Source organism: Callithrix jacchus, chromosome 3, assembly GCF_049354715.1.
Source record: "Callithrix jacchus isolate 240 chromosome 3, calJac240_pri, whole genome shotgun sequence".
Classification (NCBI taxonomy): Eukaryota; Metazoa; Chordata; class Mammalia; order Primates; family Cebidae; genus Callithrix; species Callithrix jacchus.
Window position 1 is genome coordinate 154,072,830 of NC_133504.1, and position 18,633 is coordinate 154,091,462.

An 18,633-nucleotide genomic window follows, 5' to 3' on the forward strand; every position below is an offset into this window, starting at 1 on the left:
AATTCTCCCTGACTCAGCCTCCCAAGTAGTTTAGATTTTAGGTGCCCACCATCACACCTGGCTAATCTTTGTATTTTTAGCTGAGATGGGGTTTTGCCATGTTGACCAGGCTGGTCTCGAACTCCTGACCTCAGGTGATCCTCCCACCTTGGCCTTCCAAAGTGCTGGGATAACAAGCATGAGCCACCGCAGTAGGCCAAACACTCTTTAACTGGCCCTAGATTACCCCTGAAATCTCAAGTTTTACTGCAATCCCATACTCCACTCTCCTGCTCAAAAAGTCATATTCAACTTTTCCCCTGCTCTGGGCCTTCATACATATTTGTTTTCTCAATAACATGCCTCTATCCCCTCTTCTCTCAAAGAATTCCTAGTTATTCTTCAAGTCTGTTTCTGTATCACTTCTTCCTGATCTGTTCCACACAGCTGTAGTTTCCTTTGCTATAGTATTAATTACACTTCTATGATTTCTGCCTTATTTGTCTGGTTTTCCCTAAAAGACACTGTATCCATCCTACTTAAAGTATCCATAGTATGTAAGTGACTCACACTGAAGGAATGTACACTTAACATTATGGCAAACATGTTATTATAGGGTTAAATAAAATAAAATACAATGCAAATTAAGTAAGACAGTAATGTAGGGCTTATGAATAATACATTTCTCTCCCTCTCTCTAAGACAGGGTCTCACTCCTGTAGCCCAAGCTTGAGTGCAATGGTACAATCTTGGCTCACTGCAACCTCAGCCTCCCAAGTAGCTGTGACTACAGGCACACACCATCACATCCAGCTAATTTTTTAATTTCCAGCAGTGATGGGGTTTTACCATATTACCCAGGCTGGTCTTGAACTCCTCGGATCACAAGATCTGCCCGTCTTAGGCTCCCAAAATACTAGGATTACATGCGTGAGCCACTGAGCCTGAATCAAACACTGTTTTGTAACAAGTATAACCACAAATTACACGAGGAAGAGGAGGAGAAAAAGAATAATTTTGAATTTGCAGATGAGAATTTAATCTTCAAGGGCCGGATGTGGTGGCTCACACCTGTAATCCCAGCACTTCAGGAGGTCGAGGTGGGTGAAATCACTTAGGCCCAGGAGTTCAAGAGAAGCCTGGGCAATCCCCATCTCTACAAAATATAAAAAACTGAGCCAGGCATGGTGGTGTATGCCTGTAGTCCCAGCTACTTGAAGGCTGAGGTGAGAGGATCACTTGAGCCCAGGGGGCAGAGGCTGCAGTGAGCTATGATCGTGCCACTGCACTCCAGCCTGGGCAACTGAGCAAGACCTTGTCTCAGAAACTAAACTGAAATAAAAATTTTGTAAAAAAGAATTTAATCTTCAAGATTATCTCCATGGCCGAGTACAGTGAATAAAGTCTGTAATCCCAACAATTTGGGATGCCAAGGTGGGAAGACTGTTTAAGGCTATGAGTTTGAGACCAGCCTGGGCAACATAATAAGACCCTGTCTCTGTTAAAAAATAATAATCATAGCCTGTAATCCCAGCACTTTGGAAGGCGGAGGTGGGCGGATCACCTGAGGTTGGGAGTTTGAGACCAGCCTGACCAACATGGAGAAACCCTGTCTCTACTAAAAATACAAAACTAGCCAGGTGTGGTAGCACGTGCCTGTAATCCCAGCTATTTGGGAGGCTGAGGCAGGAGAATCACTTGAACCCAGAAGGTGGAGGCTGCATTGAGCCAAGATGTACCATTGCATTCCAGGCTGGGCAACAAGAGAGAAACTCCGTCTAAATAATAATAACAACAACAACAATAATAAAGTCTTTTTATTTTCATATACAAAACTAATACTAGCATTGTCTGGGAACTTCAGAACACTCACTAGCTTTGGGAAGCACTCAATGACTAAAAACAGAAATCCGAACACTGTAACAATGGATACTAAATGATCCCAGATAGAAACTAAGGAAACTATTCTTAATTGTCAATATTGGCATAGCATCAATGGTTCTTATCTCCTCCTAACAAGATGCACTGTACATTTGATTCACTTTTTAGTTTAACAAACACTTCAGCTCCTACTTTATGGTAGATGTGAGTTCATATTTCCATCTTTAACTTTCAGTTTTAAGATCTGAAAATATTTGAAGTGTATCTTTTTTTTTTTTTTTTTTTTTTTTTGAGATGGAGTCTCACTCTGTTGACCAGGCTAGAGTACAGTAGTACAATCTTGGCTCACCGCAACCTTCACCTCCTGGGTTCAAGCAATTCTCCTGCCTCAGCCTCCTGAGTAGCTGGGATTACAGGTGTGTGCCACCACACCCAGCTACTTTTTATATTTTTAGTAGAGATGGGGTTTTGCCACATTGGCCAGGCTCGACTTGAACTCCTAATCTGAGGTGATCCACTGACCTCGGCCTCCCAAAGTGCTGGGATTACAGATGTGAGCCATTGTGCCTGGCCATATCTTGCTTTTTATTTATTTATTTTTGACAGAGGGTCTCAAAGCATATTACATTATTAAACCAGCTTAAACTCCCTTATCATACAAAAGAAATGCTTTTACTTGAATATGCATGTACAGATAAGTATATGCTCATTAAAGATTATCAGCATTGGTATGTATATGTAATACATCAACATGTAAAAAGTATGTTGACGACACCAAGGAAAAAGAGCAAAATTCACAACTTAAACTTTTTTTTGAGAGAGTCTTGCTCTGTTGTGCCAGGCTGCAGTGCGGTGGCACGATCTCAGCTCACCGCAACCTCTGCCTCCCAGGTTCATGCAATTCTTCTGCCTTAGCCTCCTGAGTAGCTGGGACTACAGGCCCATGCCACCACACCCAACTAATTTTTTGGCATTGTTAGCAGAGACCGGTTTTAGCCATTTTGGCCAAGCTGGTCTTGAACTCCTGAGCTTAAGCCATTCACCCGCCCCTGCCTCCCTAAATGCTGGGATTACAAGTATGCAAACTACCACACCCAGCCTACAACTTAATCTCTGTTAGAGCAGGACATACCGTTGGGCTAGAATTTTACTAATCTAATGATTTTTTTCACTAACACAATATACACTGCAATTTAATGCTAGAAATCATATTGGTTGTATGCATTTAATCAAATTCCTTCTAAACTGTTTTTCACCTGATTCAAAGATTTTTTTTCTCTGTTTAGAAGTAAACCTATGCCTCTGGTCAATAATTTATTCCATAATAATAGAAAATATTCTGTGACCATGGTAAGACAAATGTGAATTTTTAATCTTTTTTTCAAATTCTAGCCACACAGTAGTAACAAGAATATAACCAGCTACTTTGATACTTTTACCTCATTAAGACTTAAAATTAAGCCTGAGTCCCAACACATGTGAACACATAATTCAGCAAGGAATTTACATAAATAATTCCCATTCTTCCCATTTATTTACCAACCAGTAAAAATTCAAATCAATGTAGTATACATCTAGAACATATTCATCATGTTTATTAACATTTACTGTAAGAGTGTAACATCATAAGTGAGGTATATACCATTATTTATTTTGTTAGTTCTTTTTTATTTTTTAAAAATTTTATTACATATATGCCATATTTAAAGAACACTAAACTGCAACTATGACTAATTGGTTGAAGCCACAGTAAGATAAATTGGGGTTGAACTGAAGAAGATGTTTCTAAATGTCAAAGCTACCTTCAAAAGGAACAGCTGGAATTAGAAATGTAGAGGCCTTTTTCTCTCTCTTTTTTTATTTAATATGAATAATGCAAGCACTGTGGTTTGTATCTTTTTCTTTTTTATTGTGACTAGACACTTAATATGATGTCCAGGCTGAACTCAAACTCCTGAGTTCAAATGCTTCTCCTGCCTTGACTTCCCAAAGTGCTGGGATTATATAGGTGTGAGCCACCATGCCTGGTCAGATAATAGTGGCTAAACAGCAATATAAGCTAGTAGCAAAAACATCAGATATACTTCAGTTCTTATGTTTTGAGTCTATTTTTCTCATTTCAATGAAACAGGTGGGTGGGTGTGGCAGCTCATACCTGTAATCCCAGCACTTTGGGAGGCCAAGGTGGAGGGATCACTTGAGCCCAGGAGTTAAAGGCTGCATTAAGCTTTGATTGTGCATGCCACTACACTCCAGACTGAGCAACAGAGCCAGATACCGTCTCTAAAAAAAACTGGGAATGAGGTGGAAGAGATTTAATAAAACAGTTACTATTTATTTCAAGAATTAAAGTAACAGGTCAAAGTGCCTAAAATAAAGCCATAACTATGCAATTACTTTGAAGCTATTACATACTCTAAAGACTACACCTTTACTGAGACATAATTCACCCACTTACAGTGTACAACTTTCTTTTCTTTTTTTTTGAGATGGAGTGTCGCTCTGCCACCCAGGCTAGAGTGCAATGGCACGGGGTCTCAGCTTACTGCAACCTCCGCCTCCCAGGTTCAAGCAGTTCTCCTGCCTCAGCCTCCCAAGTAACTGGAATTACAGGTGCGTGCGACCTCACCCAGCTAATTTTTAAATTTTTAGCAGAGACAAGGTTTCACCATGTTGGCCAGGCTGGTCTTGAACTCCTGACCTCGGGTGATCCACCCACCCCAGCCTTCCAAAGTGGTGGGTTACAGGCATGAGCCACTTCGCCTGGCAAGTGTACAACTTTCTAACTTTTAGTATATTCACAGACTTGTGCAATTATCACCACGATCTAATTTTTTACTATTTTATCACCTTAAAAAGAAACCCTGCAACCATCAGCAGTTACTTTCCCATTCTTCTATCTCTAAACCACCACCAATCTCCTTTCTGTCTCTAGGATTTGCCTTTTCCAATGTTTCATATAAATAAAACAATACAACGTAAAGTTTTGTGTCTGGTTTCTTTCATTTAGCATACTGTTTTCAAGGTTCATGTACGTTGTAGCATTTATCAGTACTTCATTCTTCTTTATAACCAAATAGTATTCCACAGTATGGATATACGACGTTTTATTTATCCACTCACCAGTCGATGGGCATTTTTGGTTGCTTCCATTTTTTGGCTATAATGAACAGTGCTGGTATAAACATCTGTGTACAAGTTACTGTGTGAATAAATGTTATACCTAGAAGTAGAAATGCTTAGAACTCTAAGTTTGCCATTTTGATCAAACTGTTTCCCAATGAGGCTGCGATAACATCTTACATTTCCTCAAGCAATGTATGAAAATTTCAATTTATAGAGAAAATTTAAGTGTCAATGCGACTGTATTTTAAAATGTTATAGAGGAAAGCCAACAAGCTATTTTGGAAAGGGCCTCCCTCTCTTGGGGTGGCAGTCACTGGTTAATGCCATATAACATTTACCAAGTGCTTACTACTATTCCAGGTAACTATTACATTTCATCAAATCTCAGGCACCATCAACTATTTAAGACACCACTGTTTTATGTACCCTTGTGTAATATGGTTTGAATTTGTGTCCCCGCTCAAATCCCATGTCAAATGATAATCCCCGATGTTGGAAGGTGGGGCCTGGTGGGAGGTGACTGGCTCATGGGGCTGGTTTCTCATGGTTTGACACCATTCCCCTTGGTGCTATGGTGGTGTGAGTTCTCATGAGAACTAGTAAGATCCTGCCATGTAAGATGTGTCTGCTTACCCTTGGTCTTCTGCCGTGATTCTAAGTTTCCTGAGGCCTCCCCAGAAGCAGAAGCCACTGTGCTTCCTGCACAGTCTACATAACCATGAGCCAATTAAATCGCTTTTTTTTTTTTGAGATGGGGTCTCGGTTTATCAGAGCCACATGTAATCTGGGCTCCATTTAACATCTAAGCCTCAGCTCACTCATTTATTAGGTCGGTTATAAAAACTTTTGGGAAAGGTATATAAAATTCCTAGCACAGGCTAGGTGCTGTGGCACACGCCTGTAATCCCAGCACTTTGGGAAGCCAAGGCAGGTGGATTATCTGAGGTCAGGAGCTCAAGAGCAACCTGGCTAACATGGTAAAACCCCGTCTCTACTAAAAATACAAAAAATTAGCCAGGAGTGGTGGTGGGTGCCTATAATCCCAGCTACTCGGGAGGCTAGGGCAGGAGAATCGCTTGAACCCAGGAGGAGGAGGTTGTGGTGAACCGAGATTGCGCCATTGCACTCCAGCCTGGGCAAGAAGAGTAGGACTCTGTCTCAAAAAAAAAAATTCCTAGCACAAAACAAGTGACAGCTGCTACCCTCATTATTAAATAGTAAAAATACAGCGGTTGAGAACAGTCCTTCTAAGAGCTCTTTTCTTTCTTCCTTTCTCATTTCCATGAAAAAAAAAACTAAGTAAAACAAAACCCAAATGCCCATCAACAGCAGAATGAAAAAACAAAATTTGGTCTACACTTATAATGGAAAATTATTCAGCCTTAAAAACAAAGAAATTCTGACACATGCTATAACATGAATGAAACTTGATTACATTATGCTAGATGATATAAGCCAGACACAAAACAGCGTTATAGAATTCCACTTACATGAGGTTCCTGAAGTAGTCAAATTCAGAGAAACAGAAACAGTGGTTACCAGAAGCTGGGAGTAGGGAATAATGGGTATAAAGTTTCAGTTTGGTAAGGTGAGAAAGTTCTACAGACAGATGATGGTAAAGGTTAAACAACAAGGTAAATATACTGCCACTGAACTGTTCACATAAAAATGATTACAATGGGCGGTGGCTCACGGCCAAGGTAGCTCACATCCCAGTAGTTTGGGAGGCCGAGGCGGGTGGAACACAGAGTCAGGAGTTAAAGATAAACCTGGCCAACTTTGGGAGGCTGAGGCGGGTGGATCTCAAGGTCAAGAGATCGAGACTATCCTGGTCAACATGGTGAAACCTCGTCTCTACTAAAAATATAAAAAATTAGCTGGGCATGGTGGCGCATGCCTGTAATCCCAGCTACTCAGGAGGCTGAGGCAGGGGAATTGCCTGAACCCAGGAGGCGGAGGTTGCGGTGAGCCGAGATCACGTCATTGCACTCCAGCCTGGGTTAACAAGAGCGAAACTCCGTCTCAAAAAAAAAAAAAAAAAAAAAACCTGGCCAAGAGGTAAAACCCCATCTGTAGTAAAAATACAAAAATTAGCCAGGCATGGTGGCAGAAGTCTGCAATCCCAGCTACTCGGGAGGCTGAGGCAGAAAACTACTTGAACCCGAGAGGCAGAGGTTTGCAGTGAGCCAAGATCACGCTACTGCACTCCTGCACTTCAGCCTAGGCGACAGAGTAAGACTTTGCCTCAAAAAAAAAAAAAAAAGAAAAGAAAATGATTACACTGGTAAATTTTATGTTATGTATATTTTATCATAATAAAAAAAATCCACCTGGCTTAGCAGAAAATCGATGTACGTAAACAACAGACTAATAGGCAGCCCATACTGCTAGGTGAGCCAAAATTACCCTAGAACTTCTATTATCTTATCTATTCTTAAATTGGAACAACCAATAGGTTGAATGAACAAATTCTAGAACATTCTGAGTGACTGCTATTATTTGCTCAAGGGACACTATACTATTGGGAACTACTGATAATATATAGGTATATAAGAAATGGTCCTTGACTCAGGAGCATAAAAGCTAGTAAAAGATAAATACCAAAACAATACATGAGTTGGAGCTGTATCTGTGTTGCCACTACATAAATTGTATAAAACGCTATTGAGAGGGTAGAGGGAGAAACATTTGATTAAGTCAGCTTAATGGAGAAAGTGATACTTGGGCCTCAGAGAAAACTAGAATTTTAAATAATAGGGAAAAGATTTAAGTGAAAATGATAGAAAGCTGTGGAAGAATAAGCATCAGCTACAAATAAACAATCTAAGATAGAAAATGAGACCCGCATTGCAGGTGGAAGTGGTAAAAGATCAGAGTAAAAAAGAAGATTGGGGTCAGTTTCTAGGAGGTTTTAAGTGCCAATCTATGAAGTTTAGACTTTATTCAGGGAAAGAAAAGAGGCATGATCAAAACTGCACTCTAGGAAGATTTCTAGACCAACAGCGCAGAGAATGAGTAGAAATGGCAAAGATGAAAGGATGATTCAACAATAGACAAAATAGGGAATAAAGTTGAATGCCTAAATTCAAGTGCTGATGACAGTAAAAGCAGAGACATAAAGGAAGTGGTTCAATCAAAAAATAAGTTTAGGTTGGGTCCCCCTGTTATACATGATCATAGAGTATTGCATTTCCCCTTTCAATATTTATCACAGTTGCAATTCAATTTCAATATTGCTCACAGTTGCAATCTCCATTTCTGAGCTCTATGAAGGTAGTAACAGTGTCTTAGTTACTGCTATATTCCTTGGCACACAGTACTCAAATAATGGCTGAATGAAGGTAGAATGTACTCTCCTAAAACACGTACTTCTTTGAGTCAAGTAAGAAGCTCTGTTTATATGTAAAAGGGCTCTCTAAATTTGGGAACACTGCAAGTATTTCTAGATCTAGTATATAAGCCATTGTCAGATGTACATCCTATTCCAGTTTGAGCCATTACTGGCTGCCTTTGGGTAAGTTTGCTTTTCAATCTAATTTCAGAGGCAAGCCATCTGCCATTACCTAAAATCCTGCCCACATCAAGTTTACACAGTAAACAACTCAAAAAGCTGTGACTTAATAAGCCCTAAAATATATATTAATAAAATGAGGTCAGAAATATAAAATATTTTATAAGTTCATGCACAAAAATAGGCTTACAATACCTTAGGGGGATTAAATGGGTATGTTTCTGGTATTTTTATCTCTAGTTGATATCTTCCTCCTAAAAAAACGGGGAAAACAAAGTTAAGAATGCTGCTCACTTCAAGTATGTAAAGACAAATATATTGATGACCTTTTCAAAGCAGCTATTATTTTATATTCAATTATAAACATTCATTTTAAAGTTGAAACCCAGAAAGTAATCAAAAGCACTAGTTTTTAATTTAAAGACTATTTAAAGCATACAGATCCTGAAGCCATCTAGGGACAATTAAAAAAAAAAGAGAAAAAAAATAAAGCATACAGAATATCCATTTCATATAACTGTATTTGTTTATCAGTGAGTAACAGAGCTAGAGATAAATACATTAAATCCAAACAATCCAACACCAACATTTCATTAGGGCAATTAACTATTATAGTTTTTTTTTAAGATGGGGGTGTCACCATGTTGGTCAGGCTGGTCTTGAACTCCTGACCTCAGGTGATCCGCCCGCCCGCCTTGGCCTCCAAAGTGCTTGGATTACAGGTGTGAGCCACCACGCCCGGCCTAACTATTATAGCTTTAATCGCCTACTGTTTTCTCTAATCCACCTTGTTTACAGTTGCTAAATAACAAAAAATAAAAAATAAAAACCAAAAAAAAAGAAAAGAAAGAAGGCAAGGAGGTATAAAAATATAGATGATACAAAGGATAGAGATTATGCCATAAACAAAATTCTACTTTTAACTGGTTCTCACAAACGAAATAAGGTCCCAATCTTTTCATTTGTGCCCTAAACGTTCATACTCATTTGTTAATTTTATTTTAATTAACTAAATTAAATGTTCATACTTATTTGTTAATTTTAATTGCACCATTTTATTGGTGCAATTAAACTGCAATTATTTTTGCACCAACATAATAAAAACAAGCTGGTTCCACGGCTAATGCGTGTAATCTCAACACTTTGGGAGGCCAAGGTGGGAGGTCTGCTTAAAGCTAGGCCAGGAGTTTGAGTACAGCCTGGTCAATATAGCAAGACCTTGTCTCTATTTTAATATAAAAAACCTTATATCCTTAAAGTTTTAAACAAAATTCAACGAGAGAGAGACAAAAAGACAAAAAGCCATTTCTTTAAATGGGTATATAAAATGTAAAATTTTACCAAGGAGCTTTTCTAATGAGTAATATACAAATAGAAGGCACCTTTTTGTTTTGACATTATCTTGAGCAACTAGCAGATAAACAAGCATTTTTTAAAAGCTGATCTAGCTTCTCACAGCTGGGGTACTCAAGGAGAGGATAACTGCCTCTTAAGAAACTCTAAGCAGGGCACAATGGCTCACACCTGTAATCCCAGCACTTTGGGAAGCTGAGGTGGGCCCATCACTTGAGGTCAGGAGTTCAAGACGAGCCTGGCAAACATGGCAAAACCCATCTCTACTAAAAATACAAAAATTATCCGGGTGTTGTGGCTCGTGCCTGTAATCCCAGCTACTTGGGGGCTGAGGCACAAGAATTGCTTGAACCCAGGAGGAGGATAATGCACTGAGCCAATACTGTGCCACTGCACTCCAGTCTGGGTGACAGAGCAAGAATCTGTCTCAACAAAAAATGAAAGAAAGAAAGAAAGAAAAGAAAAGAAGGAAGGAAGGAAGGAGAGAGAGAAAGAAAGAAAAGAAACTCTGAAGGGAGAAGTCCTGCACTGGATGAGAGGCTGGATTCAACTCCTAACTCTAATGCACCTTCTAAGATTTTATGACAAATTATTAATAACATGGAATATTATAAAATATAGTCAATAAAACTGTGCTATTGCAATACTTATATATAAGGCTATGAGATTTTGTTTCAAGATAATCAAAGAATAGATTAGATCAAAGATGGCTAGGCCAGGCGTGGTGGCTCGAGCCTGTAATCCCAGCACTTTGGGAGGCCAATGCGGGTGGATCACGAGGTCAAGAGATCGAGACCATCTTGGTCAATATGGTGAAACCCCGTCTCTACTAAAAATACAAAAAATTAGCTGGGCATGGTGGCGTGTCTGTAATCCCAGCTACTCAGGAGGCTGAGGCAGGAGAATTGCCTGAACCCAGGAGGCGGAGGTTGCAGTGAGCCAAGATCTCACCATTGCACTCCAGCCTGGGTAACAAGAGCGAAACTCGGTCTCAAAAAAAAAAAAAAAAAAAGATGGCCATGAGCTGATAAGTTATTAAAGCTGACTGGACAGGCTTCATTATATTCTTCTTTTTTATGTATCTGAAACTTCTGGTAATAAAAAGTAAATAAAAAAATGTGTGTTCATGGGGAGAAATGCCAGATATAGGTGATAAGGGAGGAAGGCAGCATATCACACTGCCATGTGTGTACCTATCCAACAATCCTGCATGTTCTTCACATGTACCCCAAAACCTAAAATGCAAAAAAAAAAAAAAAAAAGGGGAAAAAACTGTCTTAGGAGCATTATTATCTTCAAAATTTTATACACTCAGTTCTCTAAAAAGTCAAACAGGAGCCTTTCTTTAGTATATTCTAGACTGTAAAATATACCTCCTCACTCCCCCATTGTTATGAATGGATCGATAACTGTGAATTTGAGGGGGAAAAAAGCGGCACTATTTTCTTCAAGTCGTTTTTGGTTCTAATCCTTCTCTCTCTCTCTTTTTTTTTTGTGACAGGATCTTGCTGTTGTCTAGGATGGAGTGCAGTGGCTAGACCCTGGTTTGGTTCCAGCGATTTTTGTACCTCAGTCTCCTGAGTAGCTAAGATTATAGGTGTCTGCCACCCCCAAATCTAGCTTTTGTTTTTTGAGACTGAATCTTGCTTGTCACCCATGCTGGAATGCAATGGCACTATCTTGGCTCACTGCAACCTCTACCTCCTGGGTTCAAGCAGTTCTCCTGCCCCAGCCTCCCAAATAGCTGGGATTATAGGCACCTGCCACCATCTCCAGCTAATTTTTGTATTTTTAGTAGAGATAAGGTTTCACCCTGTTGGCCAGACTGGTCTCAAACTCCTGACCTCAGGTAATTCCCTCACTTTGGCCTCCCAAAGTGCTAGGATTACAGGCATGAGCCACTGAGCCCAGCCAATTTTTGTATTTTTAGTAGAGATGGGGTTTACCATGTTGGTCAGGCTAGTCTTGAACTCCTGCCTCAGGCTCCCAAAGTGCTGAGATTATACACATGAGCCATCACACTTGACCTCTTCCTGCTATTTTTTTTTTTTTTTGATATGGAGAGTCAGTTGCCCAGGCTAGAGTGCAGTGGGGCAATCTTGGCTCACTGCAACCTCCACCTCCTGGTTCAAGTGATTCTCCTACCTCAGCCTCCTGAGTAGCTGGGACTAAAGGCACATACCACCAGCCCAGCTAATTTTTGTACTTTTTAAGTAGAGATGGGGTCTCACTATTTTGGCTAAGCTGTTCTTGAACTCCTGACCTCAAATGATCCACCCAGCTTGGCCTCCCTAAATGCTGGGATTACAGGCATAAGCCACCTCGCTCGGCCACTAGGTCTTTTTAATAGAATCCCATAGTGACTAATGCATGAGTTGAACTAAATGCCTCAATCCCAGAATGTATAATAATAATGAAATTAAAAGAAAAGTAGCGGAAAGAAAAAAAGGACAGGTAAAAGAAAGGTACCTGAAGAAACTGTCTATACCCAGAATTATAAATGCTAGCTTCAAATATAGTTATAATAAATTTGGCTTCAGCACTACATAGGCTTTTCTTTTTTCTTCCTAAGAATACTTTTTTTCTTCTTGTTAAACTCCAAATTACCATCTCTATAACCCATCAAAGTTCTTCTTGAATGGCCAAAATAATCTCTTAGGAGCAATGTGAGAGCTGGGAGATATTATATAAATAATGCTGGACTCCAGAGTCTCCAAAATCTTATAACTATCCCATATGTTACATGCTCTAACAACTTTCAATATATAACCACTTAGCATTAATCACAGTATTATTTGATCAGGGTAATACAACTAATAATACTAATACTAATTTATGATAACTACATTATTCATACTATAAGAGCTTTTACTATAAAAGATTAACTTTTGAAGAATAGCTTTTAATATTAAAAATTAATGAGCTTGGCCAGGCGTGGTGGCTCACGCCTGTAATCCCAGCACTTTGGGATGCCGAGGCAGGTGGATCATGAGGTCAAGAGATCAAAACCATCCTGGCCAACATGATAAAACCCCGTCTCTATTAAAAATACAAAAATTAGTTGAGTGTGGTGGTGCATGCCTGTAGTCCCAGCTACTCGGGAGGCTGAGGCAGGAGAATTGCTTGAACCTGGGAGGCGGAAGCTGCAGTGAGCCGAGATGGCGCCACTGCACTCCAGCATGGCACCTGGCAACGGAGTGAGACTCTGTCTCAAAAAGAAAAAAAAAAGATTAATGATCTTTAATTTAACTTAACCCAAAGAGGATGAGATGGAAAAGAAATGAGAATTTTTAAATTGTCAACAATGACTAGAAGAACTTTTAGGAAGAAAAGCTCAAGAACTAAACTGTCCCTTTGTCATTGAATTATTAAGGTAAAAGAAGATAAGAAAATTGAGTTAAATAACATGCACAATATGGCATTTTCCTATAAGTATTCTACTTCACAATCTGATTCTTTTAATACTAAAAACACAGCTGCCTCATTACTTAATAACGGTTATAAATATCTTAACATTCCACATGTAAACTTTTGACTTAGCATTTTAGATTTCTAAAAACTCAAAAATTGCAACATCCTTGCAATAAATATTTAATATTTTACCTATCATATTTCAAAGAAAAAGCATTAAAGTGTATGCCCTTAGTGCTTTTCCTTAATAAAATGAATAACTTCTCTTAACAGTTTTACAAAAAAATAATAGAATTCAAGTCACTCTATCTCAGATATATGCCAAAAAGTATATTAAATCTAATCTTATCAAAATATTGTCTCACTTAGCAGCAGCAGCTGAAATAAGCACTTTTTTTTTTTTTTTTTTTGAGAGGGAATCTCCCTTTGTTGCCCAGGTTGGAGTACAGTGGAGCGATCTTGGCTCACTGTAACCTCCACCTCCAGGGTTCAAGCAATTCTCCTGCCTCAGCCTCCTGAGTAGCTGGGATTACAGGCATATGCCACTACACCCAGTGTATTTTTTGTATTTTTAGTAGAGACAGGGTTTCACCGTGTTGGTCAGGCTGTTCTTGAACTCCTGACCTTGTGAACCACCTGCCTTGGCCTCCCAAAGTGCTGGGATTACAGGCATGAGCCACCACACCCAGCCAGAAATAAGTACTTTTCAATGACCAAACTTTTGGCCTGATTCTCAGTATCGAGGAAAAAGAAAAAAAAAAAAAAAAGATCAAACTTGTTTCAAACAAATAAAGAATATATCTTAATTGTTCTGTAAGTATACATTATGCGATTTTTAAAAAGCATGCATTAAATATTGCTTCTAGGCCGGGCGCGGTGGCTCAAGCCTTTAATCCCAGCACTTTGGGAGGCTGAGGCGGGTGGATCACAAGGTCAAGAGATCGAGACCATCCTAGTCAACATGGTGAAACCCCGTCTCTACTAAAAATACAAAAAATTAGCTGGGCATGGTGGCGTGTGCCTTTAATCCCAGCTACTCAGGAGGCTGAGGCAGGAGAATTGCCTGAAGGAGGCGGAGGTTGCGGTGAGCTGAGATCACACCACTGCACTCCAGCCTGGGTAACAAGAGCGAAACTTCGTCTCAAAAAAAAAATATTGCTTCTACCTACCTAATTTAGCTCAGAAAGTGCTGTTTATAAAAATCAATTAAAAAATTTAGAACTTTGCTGGCTGACCTCTAGAGTAATGTCATTGTCCTACTATCTTCCAAAAATACTTCAAAACAATCTAAAAAAAATTTCAAGAATAACTATAAAGCCCGACTTCAAAAAGAAGCCAGTATATTATTATATAAAAACATCTGCCAAAAAACAAAAAATGGCTGGGCACGGTGGCTCATGCCTGTAGTCCCAGCACTTTGGGAGGCCGAGGCGGGCGGATTGCCTGAGGTCAGGAGTTCAAGACCACCCTGGCCAACTTGGTGAAACCCCGTCTATACAAAAAAAAATAATAATAATAATAATCTGTGGCTGGGCTCAGTGGCTCACGCCTGTAATCTCAGCACTTTCAGAGGCCTACAAGGGCGGATCACCTGACATCAGGAGTTTGTCACCAGCCTGGCCAACATGGTCAAATGCTGTCTCTACTAAAAATACAAAATTTAGCCAGGCGTGATTGTAGACACCTGTAATTCCAACTACTCGGGAGGCTGAGGAAGGAGAATTGCTTGAACCCGGAATGTGGAGGTTGCAATGAGCCAAGATCGCGCCACTGCACTCCAGCTTGGGTGACAAGAGCGAGACACCACCTCAGAAAAAAAAAAGAAAAAAAATCTGCTATTAGGACAAGCACCTGGTTTTTCTAAGTTTAAGTAAAGGTCTCCTCTACATGTAATGACTGTGAAAAGGACTAAATGAAATAGCATCCATGAAAACAGCCAGACCAAGCTAGGCAGATAGGAAGCACTCAATAAACAGTATAAAAAATTAAATGATATCTAGAAATGGTTCATATAAACTATAAAACAAAAAGTAAAATTTTATGACTTAAGAATTGCTACAAGGTTAGGCCCAGTGGCTCACGCCTAGAATCCCAACACTTTGGATTGGGATTGCTTGAGTCCAGGATTGCTTGAGTCCAGGAGTTTGAGACCAGCCTGGATAAAATAGCAAGATGCCATCTCTCCAATAAAAAAATAAAAAATGGGTCAGGCATGGTGGCTCACACCTGTAATCCCAACATTTTGGGAAGCCTAGGTGGGCAGATCACAAGGTCAGGAGTTCCAGACCAGACTGGCCAATATGGTAAAACCCTGTCTCTATTCAAATACAAAAATTAGCTGATCGTGTTGTTAGGTGCCGGTAATCTCAGCTACTCGGGAGGCTGAGGCAGAAGAATCACTTGAATGGGAGGCGAAAACTGCAGTGAGCCAAGATAGTGCCATTGCACTCCAGCCTGGGCAACAGAACAAGACTTCGTCTCAAAAAAAGGGGAACAAATAAAATTGGTATAATATGCTAAAGACATTGTAGGGTCTTTAAAAATCTGGATTAAAAACAGAAAAATATTCAAGAATATTAGATTTTTAGCACTTTGGGAGGCACAGGCAGGGGGAATCACCTGAGGTCAGGAGTTCAAGACTAGCCTGGACAACATGGTGAAACCCCATCTCTACTAAATATACAAAAATTAGCTGGCGTGGTGATATGCGCTTGTAATCCTAGTGACTCGGGAGGCTGAAGCAGTAGAGTCACTTGATCCTGGAAGGCAGAGGTTGCAGTGAGCCAAGACCGTGCACTGTACTCCAGCCTGGGCGAGAAAGAGACTCTGTTTCAAAAAACAAAAAATGAACAACAAAAAAACACACGCAAAATATTTAACTGGATGTGGTGGCATGCACCTGTAGTACTAGCTACTGAGGAAGCTGGAGGATTACTTGAGCCCAGGAATTCAAGTTTATAATGAGCTATGACCATGCCACTGCTCTGCAGCCTGGGTAACAGTAAAACTTTGCATCTAAAAGAACAGATAACAAAAGAAAACAAAATAGACATTGCCACCACTTCCATATTAAGTCAGTTCTGATTTACATAAAGTGATTAAAAGCATAGGCTTTGGCTCACACCTGTATTCCCAGTACTTTGGGAGGCTGAGGCAGGGGGATTACCTGAGGTCAGGGTCCAGAATGGCCTGACCAACATGGAGAACCCTGTTTCTACTAAAAATACAAAATTAGCCAGGCCTGGTGGCACATGCCTGTAATTTCAGCTACTTGGAAGGCTGAGGCAGGAGAATCACTTGAACCCAGGAGGAGGAGATTGCGGTGAACTGAGATCTCACCACTACGCTCCAGCCTGGGCAACAAGGGCAAAACTGCATCTCAAAAAAAAAGCACAGGCTCTGAAGGCAAAGGCTATTAGCTGTGCTACTTAGATGTTTGACCTTAGATGAGTTACTTCGTTGAGCTTGCTTCATCTATGAAACAGCGATCTCTGTATCTACCTCATAAGATTTGCTGAAAGGATTAAATGAGAAAATACATGTAAAGATTATACAATTAGGAATTACCATACTTTTATATGTTTTCTAGTAAACAAACACTTGAATACCTATTAACGCAAGAGCCTTGGTTATTTGCTATATAATCTAAATTTACAATATTAATTAATGAGGATTCATCTCATGAGAAAGTAAAATGCTCTAAGGCTTATTTCTCTATCTTACCACCCAATGGTCTAAAGTAGCTACAGACTTAATTTGTGAACACCAAATTCAGCAAAGCCACGTCTTTTCTATATGTCTTGAAATGATCACTAAAAGCTTTCCTGAATAAAGAAAATAAACATTTGGACTACAGCCTGTATGAAGACATATGAGTGAATGAAATGCTAAATACAAAAAGAAGAACTTTAAAAACAACAGCAACATTTACCAGTGAGATATTTAAGGCAAGGTCTGTTTTAGTTACCATATAAAGGGTAACTGAGGGTCTATAGTCCATATAATTTAGAAGTTTAACATGCCAGATGTTTTATTCTATTACATTCTAACCTATAACTGTAACAAAGCTCTGCTAAAACTGTTTTGTGGAAAGAAAAAAATTGGCTAAAATTCAGTAAGAAACACCGGTTTATATTAAGTATCTAAATTTAGTATTTTTTAAATTGCTATATATCTAAGCCAAATGAAGTTACTCTCCATATAATTTATAGGTGTTTAAGATTATTTTGATTTAATGTTTCAGACAAGTTCTAATATGCACAATATTTTGATACAGAAAAAAGTACTTGCCTTCATATGGTGTGTCTGGAGGTCCTGCTATTTCTCCTCTTAATTCTGTAAAATTCTCATCTACAAGATCTACTTTAATTTGATTTTTGCTCGTCTTAAAAATAAACAGAAAATAAATGTTAGTTATGTCAGCAAGAAAAACGCCTAATGTATTACCTATAAAAAATTTCACCCCCTCTTTCATAAGCTTGATTATTTGCTCTAGTAAAATAAGTCTGGGTTTTTCTAGGACTTAATTAGCCAGTTTTAAGAATATTTAAAACTAAGAAATTTTAACTTCGATGCTCTAAATGAAGTAACACCACTTTGAACAATACAATTGCTTCTTGACTTTCTAGGAATATTATTAGAGAAAAATAGTATAAAACCTATTTTATGTTTGCCAATTCCATGTTTGTTAGGTCCAAAGTGATAAATCTAATCATCCACAGATGAATGCTAAGATACTATATTCTGCACTATCCCCCACAGGATACATGGGTTCTGCTCATACAAACAGAAAATTCAGGGTCATTAAAACGCATTTAGGCCATAAACTCTCACTTGAACTAACAATAACAACTCTAGATGTTTAGTTTAACTGACTGAAATAGTATACCATCCACCAGAATGGTGAAAGCTCTAGCCATCTAATTGATTTTCCTTTCCATGAAAATTCCAGAGGCCTAAATGCCTCCAAAGAATCTAAGACCTTCTTTGTTTTTCTGCTTAGTTTACTAAAATGGCAACTACCTACTTCCAAAACCAGACTCCTACTTTAAATTTATCTACACTGACTTATTTTGCACTTTATACTACTCCAAGTACTTTCCTATCTATACAGCATTACTGAGTCTCTTAATCTTATGGACAGTCCATTCTCAGAGCCAGGATAACATCAAATGATTGAGAAAACCATCCAGTGGGATTCACATTAACATTCATAAGTGCCTGCCTGTAAATGAGCTCCGCACTTATGTTCTCAAACCTATCTTAAAAATTCAGTAAATCTTCTCCTTTTAATTTTTTAAACCAAAATCCCTAAAGTACAAGTTCTATCTTCTTCTTCTTTTTTTTTTTTTTGAGACGGAGTCTTGCTCTTG

The 18,633-nt window shown here is 39.1% G+C and overlaps 1 protein-coding gene across 7 annotated transcripts in view; it reads right to left on the bottom strand.

The window, feature by feature from the left end:
* Positions 1-18,633, bottom strand: part of UBE2K (ubiquitin conjugating enzyme E2 K) — a 120,922-nt gene that overhangs the window by 26,725 nt on the left and 75,564 nt on the right. For 5 of the 7 annotated variants that reach the window (XM_035293864.3, XM_078367373.1, XM_078367372.1 and 2 more), the window contains 2 exons: positions 17,552-17,645; positions 8,693-8,751 (listed from right to left, as the gene is read on the bottom strand). The exons of 1 other annotated variant lie outside the window; for it this stretch is intronic. In XM_035293864.3, the coding sequence (XP_035149755.1) occupies positions 8,693-8,751; positions 17,552-17,645 (153 nt within the window). The remainder of the gene's footprint in view (positions 1-8,692; positions 8,752-17,551; positions 17,646-18,633) is intronic. One more of the 7 variants, XM_017970616.4, reaches the window with a different exon arrangement.